Source organism: Fundulus heteroclitus, chromosome 21 (genome assembly GCF_011125445.2).
Source record: "Fundulus heteroclitus isolate FHET01 chromosome 21, MU-UCD_Fhet_4.1, whole genome shotgun sequence".
NCBI classification, from domain to species: Eukaryota; Metazoa; Chordata; class Actinopteri; order Cyprinodontiformes; family Fundulidae; genus Fundulus; species Fundulus heteroclitus.
Window position 1 is genome coordinate 10,261,616 of NC_046381.1, and position 21,114 is coordinate 10,282,729.

The 21,114-nt window shown below is 41.1% G+C and overlaps 1 protein-coding gene across 1 annotated transcript in view; it reads left to right on the forward strand.

The window, feature by feature from the left end:
- The window catches only part of cacnb2a (calcium channel, voltage-dependent, beta 2a), a gene marked incomplete in the record, with an annotated part of 79,240 nt that overhangs the window by 45,365 nt on the left and 12,761 nt on the right, over positions 1-21,114 (forward strand). Inside the window, 1 exon segment of the mRNA XM_036124878.1 lies at positions 16,997-17,116. Coding sequence (XP_035980771.1) covers positions 16,997-17,116 — 120 coding nt within the window.

Sequence of the window (21,114 nt, forward strand, 5' to 3'; positions counted from 1 at the left end):
GCTTGGAACGGCTCACTCGGGTAGAAATGTTTCACTCCACGAGCGAGGAGTCAGATCTGGTGAGTTTGTTCAAATGTGCGCTGGACTTTACTGAGCACCCCCCCACCCCTCCATTCCTGGGTCGTCTAAACAAAAGAGGGAGGGTTGTGGGAGCGCAGGAGAACGGATGGGGAGAAATGCAGGATTTAAAGAGGCATAAGCCATGCAAAGTCATTTGTATTCCTCCAAAACTGCTACCAGTCCTCCCTTTAAAGGTGCATTTTGTACATTTCTAATCGGAAGACAAAGGCAGACACGGGAAATTTGCTCCAGTAAGCTTAAACTGGAGGAAGGAGCTTCAAACGCTGAAAGGAGGAAAGGGGGGAAAAAACCTCAGGATGAGTTTGACCAGACCGGCAGAGAGCACAAAACCTGCTTTAGCCTCGACAGTTTAGTTTTAGCCTTTTAAAAAAAAAAAAAAAAACTAAACACCTAAGCACTGCTAGCGTAAATGAGCTGACATGACGTTTTCACTGATTGGTGTTTTTCATCCTGTTTGGAAAATCCTTTTCTTTAAACATGTGACCCTCAAGATAAACTAAAATATATGTTAGAATGGAAAGTGCATGTGTTTTATGGTAGCTTTAGATTTCATTGGAAGACTCCTTAAATAATATGACGTTTCTCTCTTTTTAATTGTTGCCACATAGGTTACATAAAACAACGATTTTTATCTACAGAATGGGTTTTTAATGAGCGTATACATTACCGCAATAAGAAGCAACCTTGCTGCTATTTAAGGGAAAATTAATGTGTTCATACTGAATGAAACGTTACACAGTTAGGCACATTAAAACCTCAAACGTTATTTTCTAAATTATATGTCTTTTTGGTTTTTTACAAATATGAAAAGTGTGGCATGTATTTGTTTTCAGCGCCCCTCTCATCGGTACGTTGTAGAACCACCGCTCGGTCTAAGTCTTTTGAAACGAGTCGGTAACATCTTTGCACGTCCAGAAACTATTTTTTCCTCACAGAACAGATCTAACTCAGTCAGAATGAGCGGGCAGCATCCGTGAGCTTCGGTTTTCATAGAACTGAAGCTGGATTTTGGTCTGGACTTTGACTAGGCCATTTTCACACATGAATATGTTTGCTTCTCAACAGAACACCAAAGTCTAAAAGGCGCCCGAACTGAACAGGTTAAAAAACGACAGTTCTCTTGGTGTAAAAACAGACACGGTGGTGTCCGGCGTTAGTTTTCGCTCACGTGTAGCATTTCGCGTGCAGGCACAAAAGTTTCCATTTGCTTCTATCGGACCAGAGCAGCTTCTTCGCCACGACTTTCACCCTGCGTGTCGAAGATCTGATTTGTGGAGTGAACATCTAAGAGCTGATCTGTTGAAGCATTTTTTCCTCCATTAGCTGTTGATCTCTGCAGCTCCTCCAGAGTCACCGTGGACCTCGTGGCTGCTTCTCTGATCATGTGCTCCTTGCCACGCCTTTCAGTTTAGGCGGACAGCCACGTCTTGGTATGTGTCCAGTTGTTTACTCTTTGTGGATGATAAAACGGTGCTCCCTGAGGGACTTTGCTTTGAAACCTGACCCCACAGACTAAGCTGAAATTAAAATCCCACACAGACAGATGTGCTGCTAATTAGGTGACTATTAAAGACAATTGGATGTACTGGATTTTATTTAGGGGTCTTTTAATTCTGCTGGTCTGTGACACAAAACACCAAATTATACATTCAAATTTAACGTTGCAATTCATACTTTTGCAAAGCATTGTGGTTGATTTAAACAGACATTATAAAGTATCTGTAAATGTTAGAATATTGCATAACATCCTGTTGGGTTGCATGCACAGATTGTGCAGCTGACTCGAATTTGTAGCTATATGAGCCAGACCACCTGATCTATAGCTGTTTGCTCCTCATTAGCTACTGCAGAACACGATTCACACAGAAGCTTGTTTGGATATGCTTAGGCTGTCCTCATGGGGGTTGCTGTTCAAGGTGTCCAAGTATCTTCTTCTGTGCGCTGAGGCGTCGCTGTTTGCATTGCGCTTTGTCAGCCAGAGCCGTGAAAAAAAGCGACTCGATACTGACGGATATGAAGGGACGCCAGAGAGATAAAGCCCCCTGATTGGGACAGGGCCTAGTAAGACACCAGGGATTCAGCAAAAATCAGCCGTTCTCGTGTTTGTCAAGAAGAGGGTTTTTACACCTAAACCAAACACAACTATGTCCTGAACAAAAAAAAAACACATAACCGGATTGATAAGTGACGTGGCGCAGTTGCTTTCTGGTGTCTTTTTGCAACGACATCAGCGTTTTACCATCTACAGGTCTGGTTTGAAGTTGCTGCTGAGTGTCGTTATCAGCGTAGGGGAAGATAAAAGATAAGGGGGGGGGGGGACTGTTTAATGACGGGCAGATCCTGTTAGTGGACGGTTTGTTTTCACAGTCATAAGCGGCTCGTTCTGCTCTCTGAGCCAGTCCTCATCAATCATCTGCTGCGCGCCTCGCGCAGGAAACTGTCTGGATATTGTAGACGCAAGCACAAAAAAAGAAAAGCAGCAAAGAGCAACATCCTGACTTTTTTTTATTTTTTTACAGAGCTGTCTTGATTGGCCTTCATCCTGTGCTGTCTGTCTTTGCACTGAGGAAGCTGAGAGAGAAAGGACAGCTACTTAACTTGGTCTTGTTTCCCTTTTTTGGCCTTCAAGCATTGGGTTTAAAGCTCACTTCACGTCTCTGCACTGTGAGCAGTCCAGCTCACCAGCGTCGCTGTTTAAATTCATTACACACTTCATTACACCTTTCCCCCCGAAGAGCCAGATTTTATTGTGATCTTATGAAGTAGTGATGCACAAAATCTCTATAAAAACTTCCTAAAAGTTTTTTTTTTTGCACTTCTACCGCTTTTCTCAGGCTGGCTGTTACACCTGAGGTTTTTTTTCAGTGAAACGTTTATTCAGGCTTAGAAAAAGATGCCTAACCCCCTGTAGAGTTCGTTGGCTCTTTCTAGGTTTCAACACTGACAAGCTGCCAACTTTTCCAAATCTTGTTTATTCCTTTATAAACAGACACGGACTCTTCAAAAAGATAAAACGTATGAAGTGTCTGAATGTTATCGTCCTTCCTCCTGTTCATTCTGCCTCCCTCCTTTTCTTTCTTTACTATTTAAAACCCGACCACTAGAAATCAGCTATTAGAAATAAAAAAAAAGGAATCTTTTTTTTTATATCTAAAAAATGTTGTTTATTGACTGGGCTTTCTGAAAGATTTAAAATGGAAATGTTCTTCCAAAAAAAAAGAAAAAAAAAGTGTTCCTTCAGTAGCAATTTCCATACCGAAGAGTGTTGTTGCTACCTCGATATCTTAACACTGAGGCGTGGTGATTTTCCTGATCGTAATGTTAAGATTCTGGCCACCACTCGATTTGTTATTGTTTTAGATCAGTTTTTTTGGAGGAAGTTATTTTCAAAACTTGACCAACTTGTTTATTATTATTACGTTATAGTGAATTCTGTCCCAGTCTTACGTGTAATTGTGTTACACCATTCAGCGGCCAGACTGTTTCCAGTGTCCGTGCTGGATTTCGCTCCTTCCCGGCTTGCCTTTAACTACAGTAGCACTCAGCGGTCCTGTCATGTGACAGACTGGGTTGGACAATTCTCTTATTTGATGCACTAGTTTATGGAGTGCTGAGTAAACATGTCTTTAGGGACATTCAGTGTCACCTTGACAGCCCTGAAGCAGAGATCATTACTACCCCTCCCAACCCCCATAATGTACATCTTCTCTAATTCCTTTCTCCCATCCTTCCTTTTTTCTCTTGCACAGTTGCACCAACAATCTGTTCTTCTTTGCTTCTCCTGCTCGCTCGCTTTTTATTCCCCGTGTTGTGAAATTCCAGAAACCAGTTCTTGTAACAATAATAATGCGTCTCTCGCGCTTGGCTGTCATTCCGGCTGCCATTGTCTGGTCTTTGACGAAGGAGACGCTGTTTGTAATTTAATTGACTTTGCGTTGCATTGACTGAAGTGGCAGTGATGGACAGATGGCAGGGGGGGAAGAAAAAAAAAAGAGGCTTTAGTTCAAGCCTGCGATGAGTCACTCCACGTCTGAAACTGCTCGCACTCTCGCGCAGCCTATTGTCAGCTTGCTGCCGTCAGCCGCAATGTATCAGACAAAACTCTAGAGGCAATGGCATGAATAAGAATATTTCTTAGCCAGTTATGATAAAAGATGACAGCGGAAAGTAGATTTTGGCCATTTTTGCATGCTCAAAACAAACTATATTGAGTTTTTGGGATAAGTTTAGGGCTCTTACTGGGTTTAATTTATCAGATTGTACACCAAGCTACCAGGAATTGTGAAAAGCTTAAGCTATTTTATACACTGAATGACGCGTCCAAGTACCTACACTCTCCTAATCTTTTAACGTTGTATTTATTATTGTTCTTTAGGCTTTGATAAACGCCCTTTTGGTACTTTTCTCTCATTTTCTAAGCATTATCTGATTATTTTCTGAGAAATGTTTTTGTTGAGTCTCTTAACTCGGATCCATGACTCAGTGATAGGATTGGTGCTCATTTCGCTCCTTCGCCATATATAGTTCTTTTGCAGTTTGGCCTTTTTGTTCCTGACTTTTTCAGACCCAAAACAGAGCAGACTATGATTTACCAGGCAGAGATGACTCAGAGTTATTTTGGTTTACTGAGGTGTCATAAGCTCTCATATTTAATGAGGCCATAATTCATGAAAATAGGCTGGAACATAAAATCTGCAGAGGTAAATTAGGGTGGATATTTGACAATTTCTATGAAAAATCTTCATAATCCTTCAGAAATACACTTGTCTACCAAAATAATTAAACTGATATGCAAAGGTTACGTACCATGGTTCATTTGCAGGTATGAGACACGGCAGGACGAGAAGTTGGACACTGGATTGGACAAAATAGCAAAGCCCAGACACAACATTTGGTTTCATATCATATTACAACAGAATTAATTTACATTTATTTGAGAGATTCCCAAACTGAATTTTGTACCTACATGATTATTAACGATAATCTGCGTTGACAAAGCTTTAAAAACAACACAACAATGTCAAATAAAGGAGAAACATGTTTTTCTAGGTTTTCTATTGTGAGCGATCATACATGGTTTCAATCATCTGCATTTTTCAGCACTTCCATTTATTTCAACGTCATATGTTTCATATCAAAATTTTCAGTAGACTGTCAACTTTGCGTTAAGAGAGATTTATTTCGGGGGTTAAAGAAAACAGAGAACAAAAACAAAATCCTGTGGATTAAAGTCAGGAAAAAATTGTTTTATCAATAATTTATAATTTTTGTCTAATAATAACCTATTGTAATGAATTGTTTGGGCACATGAGAAGAAACATTACCATATTGTAATTTAATAAAATGATTATTGTCATTTTTGACACGTTTATTCCTACAGACTAAGATAAAAATGACTAATGACTCTTATCCCAAGCTAGACATGTATGGGAAAACTAAATTAGAAAGATATTAACAATTGATACAAAAATGGATTATCTGCACCTATAGCTGCCTGATTCCTGCTGGAGTCAGGGTTCCACTTTCTGGCGGCAGCTCCAAATCCCCTCAGTAAAAACACCTTTAAATTAGATCTGTGTGTCTAAAATAGATACCAACAGCCACGATTATCAGCATTCAAACCAAACACACCGCACAGTGAGGGAAATTTGATAAATGCTGTGGCACTAAATGAAAGTGCTTTGACTGAGCTCATGGCAAAAAAAAAAAAACAGAGCATCAATCTGGGATTTGAGGTAAATGCGTCAGCCGCTGAATGCGTAACCGTCTTCAGCGTCTTGCGCAGAACCACTGAGGCAGGCAAGAACGTCAAAGCTACTGGGAATACCGGGATGGAAGGAGCAGAGCGAGAGGAGTGGATAAAAGAGAGAGGAATGGAAAAGGTGCAAAGAAACGATAACAGGAAACAGGGAGAGACTGGGGGAAACAGTTCAAGAAAGAGGAACATTACTGAGAGAACAGCTCACTTGGAGAGGCGATTATGCCAGGTAGAACCACAGCAATGCTGGACTACACACGAGAACGGCCGCTTGAGTTTTTAGAGGGTTTCTATGAAGACATGCCAGCTGTGACTTCAAGTAAAAACGGGAGCTTTCAGGCAGTGAAGGGATGATAAGGGTTACTAAGGGTTTCTGTCAGACAGGGGAGCAACGGCTGACTCAGGGCATTTCCTGCAACTCTCGCTGTTCCAGCTGTGATTTGTATGTTCCAACGTAATCATCACCACGCCACTGCTCCATATATCTGCTTCACAAATCCCCATTAATGGTGGAAACTCAACGATTGTTACCCTTTCAAGACCTTCTTTGCTGTAGAGAACATTTCTCGTAGTCGGATGAAAGCACCCACTTTGGATTCATTCAAAAAGAAGAAGAAGAAATGTAGTTTTTATCCACATGATACATATTACTTCATATGAAACAAAAAAAAATTTTTTGTTATTTGAAATATTTGTGCACGGAAAGCCCGAAAGCACATGCAACATTGTCAAAGGGGCAAAATGACCGGCATTTAAAATAATCCAAATATTGTTATTTATAGGCCTGTGCTGATATTTCTGTATTTTTTCAAATGTAAGTTCATAGAAAACCAGTCTACAGCTCTGTGTGGCTACATATGTTTGTTTCCAAACAAGCCAGAAGAAAAACCTACCGTTTTTTTGGTTTTTTTTGCAGACGATAAGATAATTGGTTTGGCTGTAAATTTCATGGCATATTATCTAAAAGCATTCGGTTAGGTTTTACCCAGAAGAGCAAATATCAAATTATAGTGTCAGATGAAATGTCATGAGATTGCCTGATACCACTTCTTGGAAGCAAAGATTTGTTTAACCCTATTTTTTTTTTCTTTCATCCAACCATTTGAAGTAGATGTTCTAACGCAAGGATTGGGTTTTTGTTTCCTGGTTATGCAACGAGTTGGCAGCGAGAGCCCGTCGTTACAAGAATTTCTTCGAGTTTTCAAAGAATCGGTTTTGGCGACGCTTCCTGATGCCAGCTGCTTTAAACAGAGCTCTGATTGTCGGCGCGCCGGCTGAGGCCCCCGAAGAAGAGATGAATGTCATCATACCGCTGTCAGATCATTATTAGTGGATTCTGTGGGAGCGACGCCATGGTGTAGGGGTCAGCACAGCATCGGGTCGGGGGGGCCTGTAGTGTCAGGCTCCCCGGGGTCCTTCCTGTCGCTCTGGGTTTACGTCAGGCTGGCCGGCAGAGGACGGCCTGAGCAGGCGGCTTCAACGCCCTCCTTTCTGGTTCGGAGCATCTGCGGCCTGCCCTCGCAGCCCCGGTGGCAAATATCCACACAGCGTACCAAAACATTCGTGACCCTTTGGACAAGAGCAGCTGTCAACAATAGATGTTCCTAGGTGGGGACGAAGCAGCTCTGATAAATGAAGCAGTAGTTGTTGTGACAGTGGCACGGCTTCTCTTAAACACAGCGTGTTGTAATTTCTATCTCATAATTTGTCGAAACCTAATTCATTTTCTGTTACTTGCTTCCTCGTTAGCCTGATTGGTCATAAGAAGCATAGACATCATATACGTAGAAGCGTCGTTGGGCAGGTTCTGCCTATGCTGCGATGCGTCAAGAGTGTCCACCATGTCAAATGTGGCAAATCTGCAGTTACTCAGTCACTTAATCAGTATCAGAGGGAATAATATTACAAGTTTATTTTCGTATCCCTTTAGCTTCATTCTCCTGAATTTATTCTCGTAAAGAATAAAAATAATTAAAATAATCTAACCTGACCCTATTACTCCAGGAGCAAAATAATTCTGCGAACTGTGAACATTCTGGAAATGTTCCCTTCTAATTCTCATAATATGATGTTTTTCTCATAACATTACCACTTTTATGTTTTTTTTTTTTTGTTTTTGTTTTTTTTTTTACTTTATTGTCCTAGGTCTCTTTTTCGTATATTAGTAATTTTCTTTTTCGTATATTAGTAATTTTATATATATATATATATATATATATATATATATATATTCACACATCTATTTATTTGGCTTATTTATAATACTTGAAAATCTATATATGCACATCTATATCTAAATACAATAGTCTGTACTGTATGCAAGCTAAAAACCTTGAAAACCTTGCTTGCTGGTCTTGCACAGCTTTTTTCTAGTGTTGCCGTTCTGCAGCTTTAGTGTATCCAGTTTTGCAACATGGTGCAGCCTTAGTTTATAGAAGGCAGATACAAGTAGGCCTGTCACGATAACAAATTTTTCTGAATGATTAATTGTCTCAAAACTTATTGCGATAAACGGTAATATTGTTTGAAGACCTTTTTGCACTGATTTAATGGAAATTACTTAATAATGTTTGCGATTTCCTGCCAAAGATAAACACACTTTACACTGGAACTGGTTAACAAAATAAAACGAGAAATAAAAATCAAATGGACTCTCAGTCTCTGTTAACTAAAAATACACTTGAATAAAAAGCTAAACACAAGATAAAACCATGGTGGAAATAAAAACTACATTCAACCAAAAGAGTACAGATAATGAAGTCTGTATATCATTAGATTTTAAAAAAGATAGGCAAAACTGACATTTTATAAAAAAATGCAAAGTAACAAAAGCAGATTCTTAAATAAGACTAGATGCCTCAACAATCTTTAAGCAGATCTGTAACTACTTTAGTCAGACAGATTCCGAGCAAGAGTAGCAATGTGTCCAGCTGTACCAAACATTCTCTCTGAACTGGTGCTTGTTGCACAAATACACATGTATTTTTTTGGCCAAGTTTGCCATCAAAGGATTCTTTGACTGACTACCTGATGCGATAGTCCACTCCTCCTCCCTCCTCATTTTTCCCTTCCTAAAAAAAAATTAGGAAGCGGAGGGGTCAGTGGATAGCACCGGAGTTAAGCCTTTTCATCCAGCGTCATCAATAGAAACAGAAAAACACAGGCAGAGTCGATATAGACGATAAATTAAATGACGCAGATAGTTTTTATTTATCGTGCGATTAATTGATTTATTGATTATCGTGACAGGCCTAGATACAAGTAGGGAAATCAGCCAGAATACATTTCCATGCAGCACAGGAATGAGGCATCTTCTCTGATCCACGTTCACAATAACAGAACTTAACTTTTTTCTGACACATACAATATGGCGGTGACGTTGACGTGCAAACCCGCGCCCTATGACGCGTCTACGTATATGATGTCTATGGTAAGAAGCTATAATCACGTCATTCGCCTTCGGGTTCATTCGTGTGAGGACTTTGTTGTGGACACATTTCTTCTCTCTGAAACCTCCAGACTAAAGGGAAACCATGTCAAGAGCAGCGATGATTAGCGACAAGACGGAAACCCCCCGGTTTCTGATGAGCATTTTCAACAATCTGAGGTGGAAAACGGTTTTCTTTAACTTATCGAAGTATCACTTATTTAATTTTTTTTTCTTCCCTCTTGATGAAAACTATGGTGAGAAGGAATTGCATTATTCCCCTGAAGTCTCTGAATCTGTTGGTTACATAGTACATAACAGCATATGTGTTGGCTGTATGCGGTGAGGCAGCATAGTAGCAATGGTACTTGCATTTCTACTTTGAAGTTAAGCAAATCTGCTTTGATATTTCCGTTTAAACGTTTGCTTTAATCCTGTAAGGCTATCATGTCGTCCACATGCCTTTGTATGCAGACAGTGCTGGACTACAGAAGAACTTGGTTTTCTCCTCCTCTAATCGCTGCTTTTAGGTATGTGAACGCTCTCTTGCGGGATAAAGCGATAACACAATAAGTTGTGTAATTCAATGACCAGCAGTCGGGGTATTGAGTAACTCAATTTAGCCTGTAATTTACACAAATATGTGAAACATTCGCAGCATCTGCCCCGTCAAATGTCAGGACTCCCCATCCACCTTTTGGTTTTACAGCACCATTGTGAAATCTAAATGGTAAAATCATATTTCAATACCAGTAGTGACGCATTTTAATTTGTGTGGCATCTTACATGCATTTAAAAAAAATAAAAAACAGCTGATAAATACCAAGATCACAACAAAGTTAGCATGTCAGCGGTCGGTTTATAACGACGTAACCCTTTGATCACCTTTGCTTAGTCAAAGTCGATAAACTGTGATCAACAACGTAAAGTAGCTTTAATGTGTAAGAAAATAAATGAAGGTTAGAATTTTAAATGTAAATGAAAGCTATGATCTAAAAGTTATCATTTCTGTAAGCTAGATTCTAATGACAAGCATCGGTCCACATATTGTCACGTTGAAAAATGCATATTTTGAAACATTATACTGGGTTTGTATGTGACAGACGAGCACAAAGTGGCATTTCATCGTGACGTTGAGGGTTAATCTCAAATCTAATCAGAAGAGTCCTCTTGTGTGTAATCTGAGCTCACTATAAGTACAGATGTTCTAAAGCAAGAACGGATAGAGTCCTAGAAGACCAGGGGACACATGAGACAGGTCGGGAAGAAGGTTCCAGAGAAGATCTCACAGCGCATCATCTGACTGAAATAGAAAATGGCAGAACTGTAAACCTACAAAGCCACGGCCTTCCACCTTAACTGGACATTAATCAGAGAAGCCGGCGAGAGGGCCTTGATAACTCTGGCTGAACCACAGCTGAGGTGGGAGTAGCTGTAGACACGACAGCTACTCCACCAATGTGGACAATAAGAAAGTGAGAGAAAAAGGGAAGCGATTGCTGAACGAAAGCAAAGCGAAGTGCTGCTTAAAATGTGGAGGTGACGAAGAAATGAAGTGGAATAAGGTTAGCCTCGTGAGACCATCCTGATCTCGCGAGCTTTCAAGGTTTCACTCGCAGCTCAGTCTGGCTACTCTCCGTTAAAGAAAATTTGGAGCAGTTTACCAAACGAACGTCCAATCAGCGTTGGCTTTGAGGTGGGTTGAGGTGTGACGCAACGAGAAGCGCGACAGTTCAGTCTAAAGAACATGGCGGCTTCAGCCGATGAAACTAGCATTAGCGTGGCTATCGAGCAAATTTTATCAGAATTACAGAGTATTTCTTTGCTGAGCTAACGAGCCTTTACCTGCAGCAGCAAGAGTAGCTTTGCTTGTGGTTGTGTTTTCGTCGTCGCTCTGTTACGAGCGACGACAAAGCATGTTGACGAGTACGTCATATGCTTCGTTGATCTGATTGGTTTATTTGGCCCGTCTATCACCAACATAGGCCAATCAGCTAACCAGTATTTTCGCCCCTTCCCAAAATTACTTAAACGGAAGGTTTCCAGATGGATATGCGGAGCAAATCCATCTGGCGGAGTCAGGTAAGAATAAGGTTCCCAGACCAAAAAAAAACAAAATCTGATGCTACGCGTGGCAGAAAACTAACACCAACCATCGACCTGAACACGCCAATCCTCACACTGACCCACGGTGGTGGCAGTGTCATGCTGTGGGGATGTTTTTTTTTTTAGGGAAGCTGCTCCGATGCGGTTGGAAGATGGATGAAGTAAATGCAGGACAATCCTGGGGGGGAAAAACAATCTATCTAATGACCCTAACATACAGCCAGGGCAGCAGGGGTATAGATCAGTCTTCATCAGCGCTTTGTATTTATTTAGCAGGGCAGAATATAAGTACACGCACCGTTTTTCAGGTGTTCATGTTAAGAAAATAACCTCACAGATCTACACTGCGTTGCGTCGGTCTCTCACATACAATCCAGCAAAAACACTTTGAGGCCGGGCGTTTTTTAAACGTGATAAACTCGGCGGGCTCTTTGCAAATGGCTCGTATCAGTAGCAGAGGGCATGTTGTGCGCATCGCCGCAACAGAAGCCAAAAGTGTGTGCATTGACGACGCCTGGCCCCCCCACGTCTAACACGGCACACGCGGTTTCTAGAAATCATTGCTGCAGAGACACGAGGGCGCGCAGACAGGCTGAGTGCGAGGAGGGGGAGAGAAGAGGAGTGACGGAGGAGCCGGGTCGACGTGGAGAAAGAGGAATTGCTGAAATAGCATCAGGGGAGCTCGTAGGAAGGACTCAGGAAGAGGCACGCCGACAAGCCGAGACACGGGGGAGAGCTCTCAGCAGCAGCTTCATCATCGTCGGCAGGAGAGTGGGTCACATGCAGCCACGCCGGGACTCTGGCAGATGAGCCGCCTCACTTCGTCCGCGGAGCAGTGCGAGGAGCCGGCGACGCAGCAGGACAGGGGAGCCCGAAGCGAGAGCTTGACGGCGGAGATGAGGAGCATCGCTGCCACCTGACTCACTCCGGGAGTCAGCCTCAGCACCTGCAGTGGCACACCGAGCGCTCCCTCCACCGGGGAGTCTGAGGCAGACGGAGGGGTGGAGGGGTGTGGGGGGGAAGAGAGCTGCTGAGATTATGCGCGGGGCAGCGAGCTTCAGTGGATTCCCCGTCTTTGGCAGCAGCAGCAGCAGCGGGGGCAGCTGGAGCTTTGGCTCCTCGCAAGACAGCGGAGCCAAGTGGAGCTGCGGCGGAACAAGGAGCTCCGACTCCAGAGCTATTTATTTACCCAGGGATGAAAGTAGCGTTGAGCGCCGCGGGCGTAAGAGGAACCAGCTGCCCATGTAGCCACAGTGTTGAATGTACCTGTAGCCGGAGCGGCGACAGCTGCAGCAAAGCTGCTGCAAAGGAGACCTCGGCGGTGCAGTTCGGTCGAGTTGTGGTTTAGCAGCAGAGGGGCGGGCGGCAGTGGCTCAGGACACTGAATGACCAGCGTGGCTCATGAAGGCCACCTGGATCCGCTTGCTGAAACGAGCCAAGGGAGGTCGAGTCAAGAGCTCCGATGCCTGCGTAAGGAGCATGTTCCGCCGTGTCTGCCATGAAAGTTGCTTCTCTTGCATGCACTGATGTATAATGCATCGGGTCTGTGCTTGTCCTGTGCATGCATCCATCACCCGTACGCAGTGTTTTCTGGGGTGGGGGCGATGTTGTGATGATCACAAGTTGTGTCTGTATCGGTTATGGCTGTCAGATTCTGGGCTGAGCTCCAGGTCACCTCCATCTGACCCACAGGGGGGACGGCTGCTTGCGGTCGCGCCGCGTGTTTCAAGGTGGCCAGGTGTGCTCACCTGCATCCCACCCCCCCCACCCCCTTCGAGCCAAATATGACTCATACGCCGTGAATATCTGTTGCCCTTCATTCGTACCCTCATCAAACTGTTGCATGCAGTAACCTTGAACTAGCACCAATCACTGCGAACACTCAGTTTGGCAAACACAGATAACTGAGAATAGATCAGCAATGAGCGTGTTTGTGTTTTTCTTTATTCATTATTTCTTCTCAGTAGCTAATTAGAAACCATGAAAGACACTGAGACGGTCGATGAGCGATGATGGGCTCTGAGTGTGAGATGGACCCACGTCGTTCAGTGTAAAAGAGCAGCACTCGTTCCGTCTCTTTTTTTTTTACATAAGTCAGACGGTGCGGGTGACGAGGAGGAAGCGGTACGATCTTGGTTTGGTAATTCTAATCAGGCACAGATCGAGGGAGGCTATTTTTAACTCAGACAGCAGAGTGTAATGGTGCAGGGAGATGAATGAAAGACCTTGTGCGTGAGCGGCTGCCACAGGAGTGTGCAGGTAAGGACGGGAACGTGCACAGACTTCCCCCGGATGAAAGGAGAGACGCTTTTATTCGCAGTCTTTGATGGTTTTTCTTTTCTTTTCCTGATTGAAAAATGAAAGAGTGCCGCTCGTTCACAAATGGAAACTCTTTTCCATATTTTTGAGGTTTACATAAACCTTGAAATGAATTTAGATTGTATTGCAGTAGCATAACGTCACAGAAAAAAAGGAAAATATAGCATTTGATTTGAGTAAATGTATAAGATTTTGTGTGTGGGGGGGGGAATCGTGCTTTAAGAAAAATGTGTGTATATATATATATATATATATATATATATATATATATATATATATATATATATATATATATATATATATATATATATACAGTTTTTGTTTGTTTAGTTCCCCCTCCACATCACCAGAGGTTTTTTTTTTTTTTTTTTTTTTTTGTAGATCCCCTTTTTACCAGTAGGTCAGTAATCATGATTCTCCTATAACATTTCATAAAGTTGGAGCAAAGCTTGAGATTGATGTCTGAGTTCTGAGTCCCCTCATATTTTCTTGTCTTCTGCTTACTTTACAGGTTTCTGATAGTGTTGGGTTCAGGAACTGGGAAAAGCTTGGAAATAGGATAGCGTTGTTGTGTCTGGTGACTCGTTTTTGTTTAAATTTCGTTTTTCGTTTTAAATTTCATAAAGTCTATGATTAAATAATGTAATTTTTAGGTATTAAAAAGTTGAAACGTTTAGCTTTTTCATTTCATTTTATATGTAAAATGTGTGTATATTCTCAGTCAAATTAAAATGTTTTTAACATTAACATTTCGGCCAATATTGTTCAACGTTAGATTTGGTTTTGTTTTGTTACGATAAACCAGTTTTGTATGTTTAGGGAATTACAACGAAGACACTATTGTTGTTTTATTCACTCATAAGAACCTAAATATTTAATAAGGATTGACTTGAAAACAGGTTAAAATCTGATGGAAGCAACCCTTGTGAGGCTTAGCCTGTATTATTGTAAGGGAGTGAAGTTTGGTAACAAATGTAATTCCTTGCCATTGTTGATAAACATCAAGTAGTTCATACTTAGTAATTTATCTTTTTAACTTAATTTAGCTAAAGTCCCTGATTCTCTTCACTCCAGCAAGGTTCCTTTGGAGAAGCAGCAGGCCCAGATCATTACAGATCCTCCACTGTGCTTAACACTGGACACAAGTTAGTTTCCTACATAATAATCCTTTCTTTCGCACAGGTTCCTACACATTGTTCATGCGTATAAAAACTCAAGACCAACTTTCCAGAGTTCTTAGTTGTTTACCTTCTACCTAAAACACAAAATACTAAATTTACCATAAATTTATGGCAGATATTTCAGCAATCGACAATCTGTTAATTGGAACCTGGAAGAACAGGAAACAGGAAGGAAGGAAGGAAGGAAGGAAGGAATAGGGAAGCACAGGCAGAATGACACCATGAAGGAAGGTTTGATTTGAAGAAGGAAGGAAAGGAAGAAGGAAGGAAGGAAGGAAGGAAGGAAGGAAGGAAGGAAGGAAGGAAGGAGGAAGGAAGGAAAGGAAGGAAGGAAAGGAAAGGAAGGAAGAAGGAAGGAAGGAAGGAAAAGGAAGGAGGAAGGAAGGAAGGAAGGAAGGAGGAAGGAAGGAAGGAGGAAGGAAGGAAGGAAGGAAGGAAGGAAGGAAGGAAGGAAGGAAGGAAGGAAGGAAGGAAGGAAGGAAGGAAGGAAGGAAGGAAGGAAGGAAGGAAGGAAGGAAGGAAGGAAGGAAGGAAGGAAGGAAGGAAGGAAGGAAGGAAGGAAGGAAGGAAGGAAGAAGAAGGTATAGCCAGAGGGACACCATGAAGGAAGGTTGGACAAGGAAGGAAGGAAGAAGAAGAAGAAGGTATAGCCAGAGGGACACCATGAAGGAAGGTTGGACAAGGAAGGAAGGAAGGAAGAAATTGATGATTGCAATAATTAGATCAAAGGGTTAGAGAATAAAGTTTTGAATTACATTTATTTTCATACTCTTCCTTCTCTATAGTTATCCAAACCTTAAAAATACTCAGATCTATATTTACTCATCCAGATATTTACAGACTACCTGGGAACCATTTTTTAGGCCAGAACCAACTTGAGTGTCTCAACTTCAGCTAAAGTCCCTGTTGCATTTATCAAGCTGTACTTATTTGTACCTTTTAATGCTGAAAGGTTTCATTGCCTATCTACTGGCTGGCATGCAGACAGCGTCTAAGAGATCCCAACATGCTCTAGTTCTTCAGCAGTGCTTTCTGGTTGTGCTTTCTTCACCTCCCCCTCTATCCTGCTACTTACTGTATACAGTGGCGGCATAAACAGGACTCCTCTCCAGGAAAGTCACCAGAGCCTAAAAGGGAATTGGTCTCTGTGTGATGAGTCCATCACACAGAGAAATAGTTCAAACATGTTTGTTTTTAATCAGTAAAAACAGCTAAATGTTTAGATTCTAACTTTTGTAAAAAGACATTCCATGAATCATAAAATTGATTAAAGGTTGATTTATTAATTAATTAACTCAGTTGATATTATTTTCAAGCTCTAATTTCTGTTCATTATGATGATTTTCCACCCACATCTACAGGCTTACTTGTCATGTGAAAGGTACCGTTTGACAATAACATTTAAGTAGGTATTAAACATTTAATTAATCACACGTTTCATTGCTAACAATTAGTCTGACACGCCATTCTAATCTTAGACGTGTTTCCATCCGCCGTGAGCAGAAAATTGTCATGATTAACAGAAATAAAGCCTTGAAAACATTTGTGTGTGTAATTAATCTATATAATGGGTTTCACTTAGCGATTATAGTTACTGAAATAAGTTTTCAGTAACAGCCAATTTTATTCAATATGACTGTATGGCATAAAAATGTATGTAAAATAGGTATTCAGAGTGGATGCTGAGACTTCTGTCCAACGTTGTAATCCTTTGTTTCTTGGTATGTTTGGGTCGCATCTACATATCACAGAGATCTGCTGTTCTTTGGGATTTTCATCTAATGCATGAATAATGATACGTCAGTAAATGTCACTGCACACAGCCTTTGTGTTCGATATTCTATGAAATGTGATGGACTGGCGACCTGTCCAGGGTGTCCCTTTCATCCATCGTCTCCACCCGGATATCCTTTCTGGGTGGCAGGGGGGGGGCTGGTGGGGATGGATGGATGCATAGATGGATGCACAGATGGATGGAATTAATAAAAGTGTTTTTAATTAATCAATTAAAGCCTTCGAGGTTTTTCCAGCATATTCAGAATTTCTCTGCCGCTTTCAAGGTGCGAGATTATTTTTCGTTCACTTTCAGTCGTGGCTGAGGTGCTTCTGTTTGCGTCTCCGCAGGGTTCGGCCGACTCTTACACCAGCCGTCCATCAGACTCCGATGTTTCCCTCGAGGAGGACAAGGAGGCAGCGCGCAGAGAGGCAGAGCGACAGGCTCAGGCACAGCTTGACAAAGCCAAGGTTGGTTTCTTTAAGCGCTCGCTTTCCTCCGCTTCTCTAGTCACATTAAATGGCACTGAAAGAGTTGATTGGAATATTTAAAAAAAAACATCCATAAAAAAAAGTCCTCAAGTTTGATCTCAACTTTACAAATAACACAAGAAATTCCACTCTTGGTAGTGTTTGTGAAACAAAAGACAAAGCCGTGGTGCAAAAGGTGTGTGTTCACAAACACATGTTATATTCTTGATGGTTCCTTTGGATTTACACAGAGCGTACACTGCAAAAACAGAACTAAAAATAAGTAAAATGTTCTTAAAATTTGTGTATCTGTCCTTGATTTGAGCTGGTAAATAAGATGATCTGCCGATAGAATACGATTTTTGCACTTAAAATAGGAACAATTCATCTCCATTTCATGTGCAGGATGTCTAATTATCTTAATTTAGGGGTCCAAATCCTCATTCCATTGGCAAATGATCATATTTACCTGCTCAGATCAAGGACAAAAACACTATGTTTAAGAACATTTTGCTTATTTTTAGATCTGTTTTTGCAGTGTAGTAGCCAGATACTGCTACATAAATGCATTTTAAGATCTGGTTATCAGCAAATGTGACCACCTCGTTAAAATCAGAAAAGACTTCAGCAGAGGCCTTAGAGAAGAATTTGTTGCTGCCCATCAATCTGGGTCAGTTCCTGTCATTGAACCATTTTCTTTTAAGTTTTTCTGTTTTTTTATTTATTTATTGTTAGATGTGTTTTTAGTGTTTTTAGTGTGTCATCACACTACTAAAAGTAGGTAAAATCCTCTTGAAATTAGTGCATTTTTCTTTGATGTGAGCTGGTAAATCAGACATTTTGCCAATGGAATACGATTTTTGTACTTAAAATAAAAACAATTCATCTCTTTCATCTTATTTAAAGTGCAGGATAGCTAATTATCTTATTTTAGGGGTAGTCATTCTCATTCCATTGGCAAACAGCCTTACTTAGCTGCTCAAATCAAGGAAAAATGTGCACATTTTAAGAAAAGTTTACTTACTTTTAGTTCCCTTTTTGCAGTGCATTCTCTTATGTGGTGCACTTACTCTGGTGTTATCATGCTGTGACAGCATAGTTGTAGTGTATGTAGTATCAGAGGGCTGAAAGAAACTATCAATGTTAAACATGAAAAACCAACAATAAGTGAGGGAGGAGAGGCAGACACATCTGTGAGGTCAGCGCGGCCATATTGTGTCCTTTTGGCTACCACGCCTCTCTGCGCGGTCAAAGGTTTCTGCTCCGCGCATGTGGGAACATTCCTAACTACACTGATGCACAGTTATTCAAAAAGGGACTTGGGACGTTTCTTACCTACATTTCCAGAAAAATCGTCCACTCTGCCTTTAAGAAAGTTAATAGTACATTGTTAAGTAAGGGAGTTATTAAGTTAACTTATTTTTCGTAATTTAAACAGGTCTTGGGCTCAAATTATCATAGTCTTAAAAACATTTTAGCCTGTGGTAATCCTGCACTGCAAAAACGGATCTAAAAAAAAGTAAAATGTTTTTAAAATTAGTGTATTTTCTGCCAATGGAATGAGTATTTTTACCCCTAAAATAAGATAATTAGATATACTGCACTGTAAATAAGATGATTAAGATGAGTTGTTCCTATTTTAAGTGCAAAATTCTATTGGCAGATCATCTTATTTACCTGCTCAAATCAAGAACAAATACATTAATTTTAAGAACATTTTACCGGTACTTATTTTTTGTTCCGTTTTTGCAGTGTGTCTACAGGCTTTGATTAGCATGATAAAATAATGAATGAACAGAGAAACACCGGACCACTTTTGGATGGGTTGCCTGAGGAAAGCCTTTCTTCTCTTAAGGCAACACAGCAGCACTACTTAGGTTTCATCTGAAAGAACCACACAACTTTTAGACGGATGAAACTGGTACTGAGATGTTTAGCCTTAACACAGTGTGTCATGTTTGGTGCATTAGCACGGCTCCCTGATAGGAACTGCCAAGCACGGTAGTGGAGGGCTGATGATTTGGGCTGCTTGCAGTCATCAAATCAACCATGAACTCCTCTACATACCAGAGTATATTAAAGTCTGAGGCCAGCTGTTTGAAAAGGAGAAGTTTGGGTCAATTCTCTGTCATTACTCGTTACCATTATGTTACATTATGTGTGCTGCTTTGACTTTTTGTGGAGACGTGTCTGTTTCTAGATGTGTAGGCCTGCATAAGGTTCCACTATGGAGGACACAAATATTTATTTTGTGCTCTTTATTGTATTTATAAGAAAACATTTGTCCTTGTACAACTTAATGAAAATTAAAAAAAAAAGGGCATACATCTGCAAATTAAGCAAGCCTCAACCAAATCCAACAGAAAATACAATAACATGAAATCCTAGACTTTAAAGACAGTGTACTTTCTTGTCACAATGATGGTGATGACTAAAAGTAAGGCATCGCAAAATAATTCCCTGCAAATATAGAAATAGAAATGTGCTTGCAGAGAGAAAAAGTGGTTTATTTTTGCTCGACTAAGTGATGGCAGGCATCACTCAAACTACGATGTAAACTTTACGCTGCTCTGTTTGTTGTTACAAAGCTGAGTCCACTTCCTACTTGGACTCGTCCTTAGGGCCTCCATCTTGGTTTCTCAGTTTGCTCCATTCAAACTTTACTTTAAATGGATCTAAGGGGACATAAAACAAATGTTTCATAAAGGCACGTTTCATACCTTTAGGATAACTTTAATAAAGTTAAAGTTTCTTTAGACGTATTTCCAGACTGTAAAATAGAGAAGCGGGATATGAGAGCGGATTTCGGCTGGCCGTGTGAAGAAGACCCTTTCTGCGGTCTCTGATGTGAGAGGTTAGGGGCCTCAGGGGTCCCGACGTCGCTATTTATCAGAGCTTTAGGCCTTGCCCGCTCTGCTCTCTGCCACAATTAGCAGCACATAAACAAACACGCTCAGGACAGAGCCGGCTCGCCTTTGCGCAACAGGAATTCCAATCAGAGCTCGCTCCCCCGGATTCACTGAAATCTCCGGCGCGGTTAAGATGTACGCCTTTGATCGGTGGAAAAAAAAAAAACTCTCCTGTGCCATTCTCCTCTCTCTTCCAATGCGCTGGATTGCTTGTGGCATTTCTCAGATTAATTCCAGCTACTGTGTGAGAAATGTTTGTGTTGTTTTTTTTTTTATTGGGTGTTTAGTGTCTGTAGCAGCTAGTTAAGCTTTTGGCTATCCAATCATTCAGGCAGACGTTTTTTTTTTGTTTTTGTTTTTTTTTCCTCCTGCGCCGCATCTCCGAGTAGCTCCGAGCTGGCAAAGACGGATCATTCCTGCAGATCCGTGTCGTTATTTTCCAGAGTCGCCCTCTCTAGCGCACTAATTAAAATGATAAGTTGACTTTATAGATAACCTGGCATAGATTACCCCCGCTGGCATTTTACATGACAGATGAGTGGTTAAAAAATAGCTTCTGGTGGTCTGGCCAGCAGAGAGAGTCAGAGCAGGCTTAGGTCAGAGGAAAGGCAGACTCTCTGACTGTGAGCTTTCATATCCACAAAGTCACGCTAGCTTCCCTTAAACTGCAAAAAACACGAGTACTTTGGAAAGCTCTGACACTTCCAATAATAGCGTTTTAGTCCTAACATGCATGAACCAAACAGTCCTTTGTTGACCTAAAATGGGTGCTCCACTGATGGTCTTATATCAAAATAAGTAAACAATTGCTTTTAAATTAGCTATTCCACAGAAAAAGGGATGCAAGAAAAGAAAATACATTCCCACTCCAGTGCACTGTTGAAAAAAAAGACTATTAATTGCTTTTTATATTTCTTCTTTAAAACAGTAACATAAAGAAATGATTACCTAATCAAACATTGCAGAAAAAAAAGTTAAGAAACATGCTGTACAGAACGTAGTGCAATGCTTCAGGGACTAAACACTTATATCTGAGACGGATTGTAATAGTTGGAAATTTTCAAAATGAAGTCGCTTTGCATAAAATCC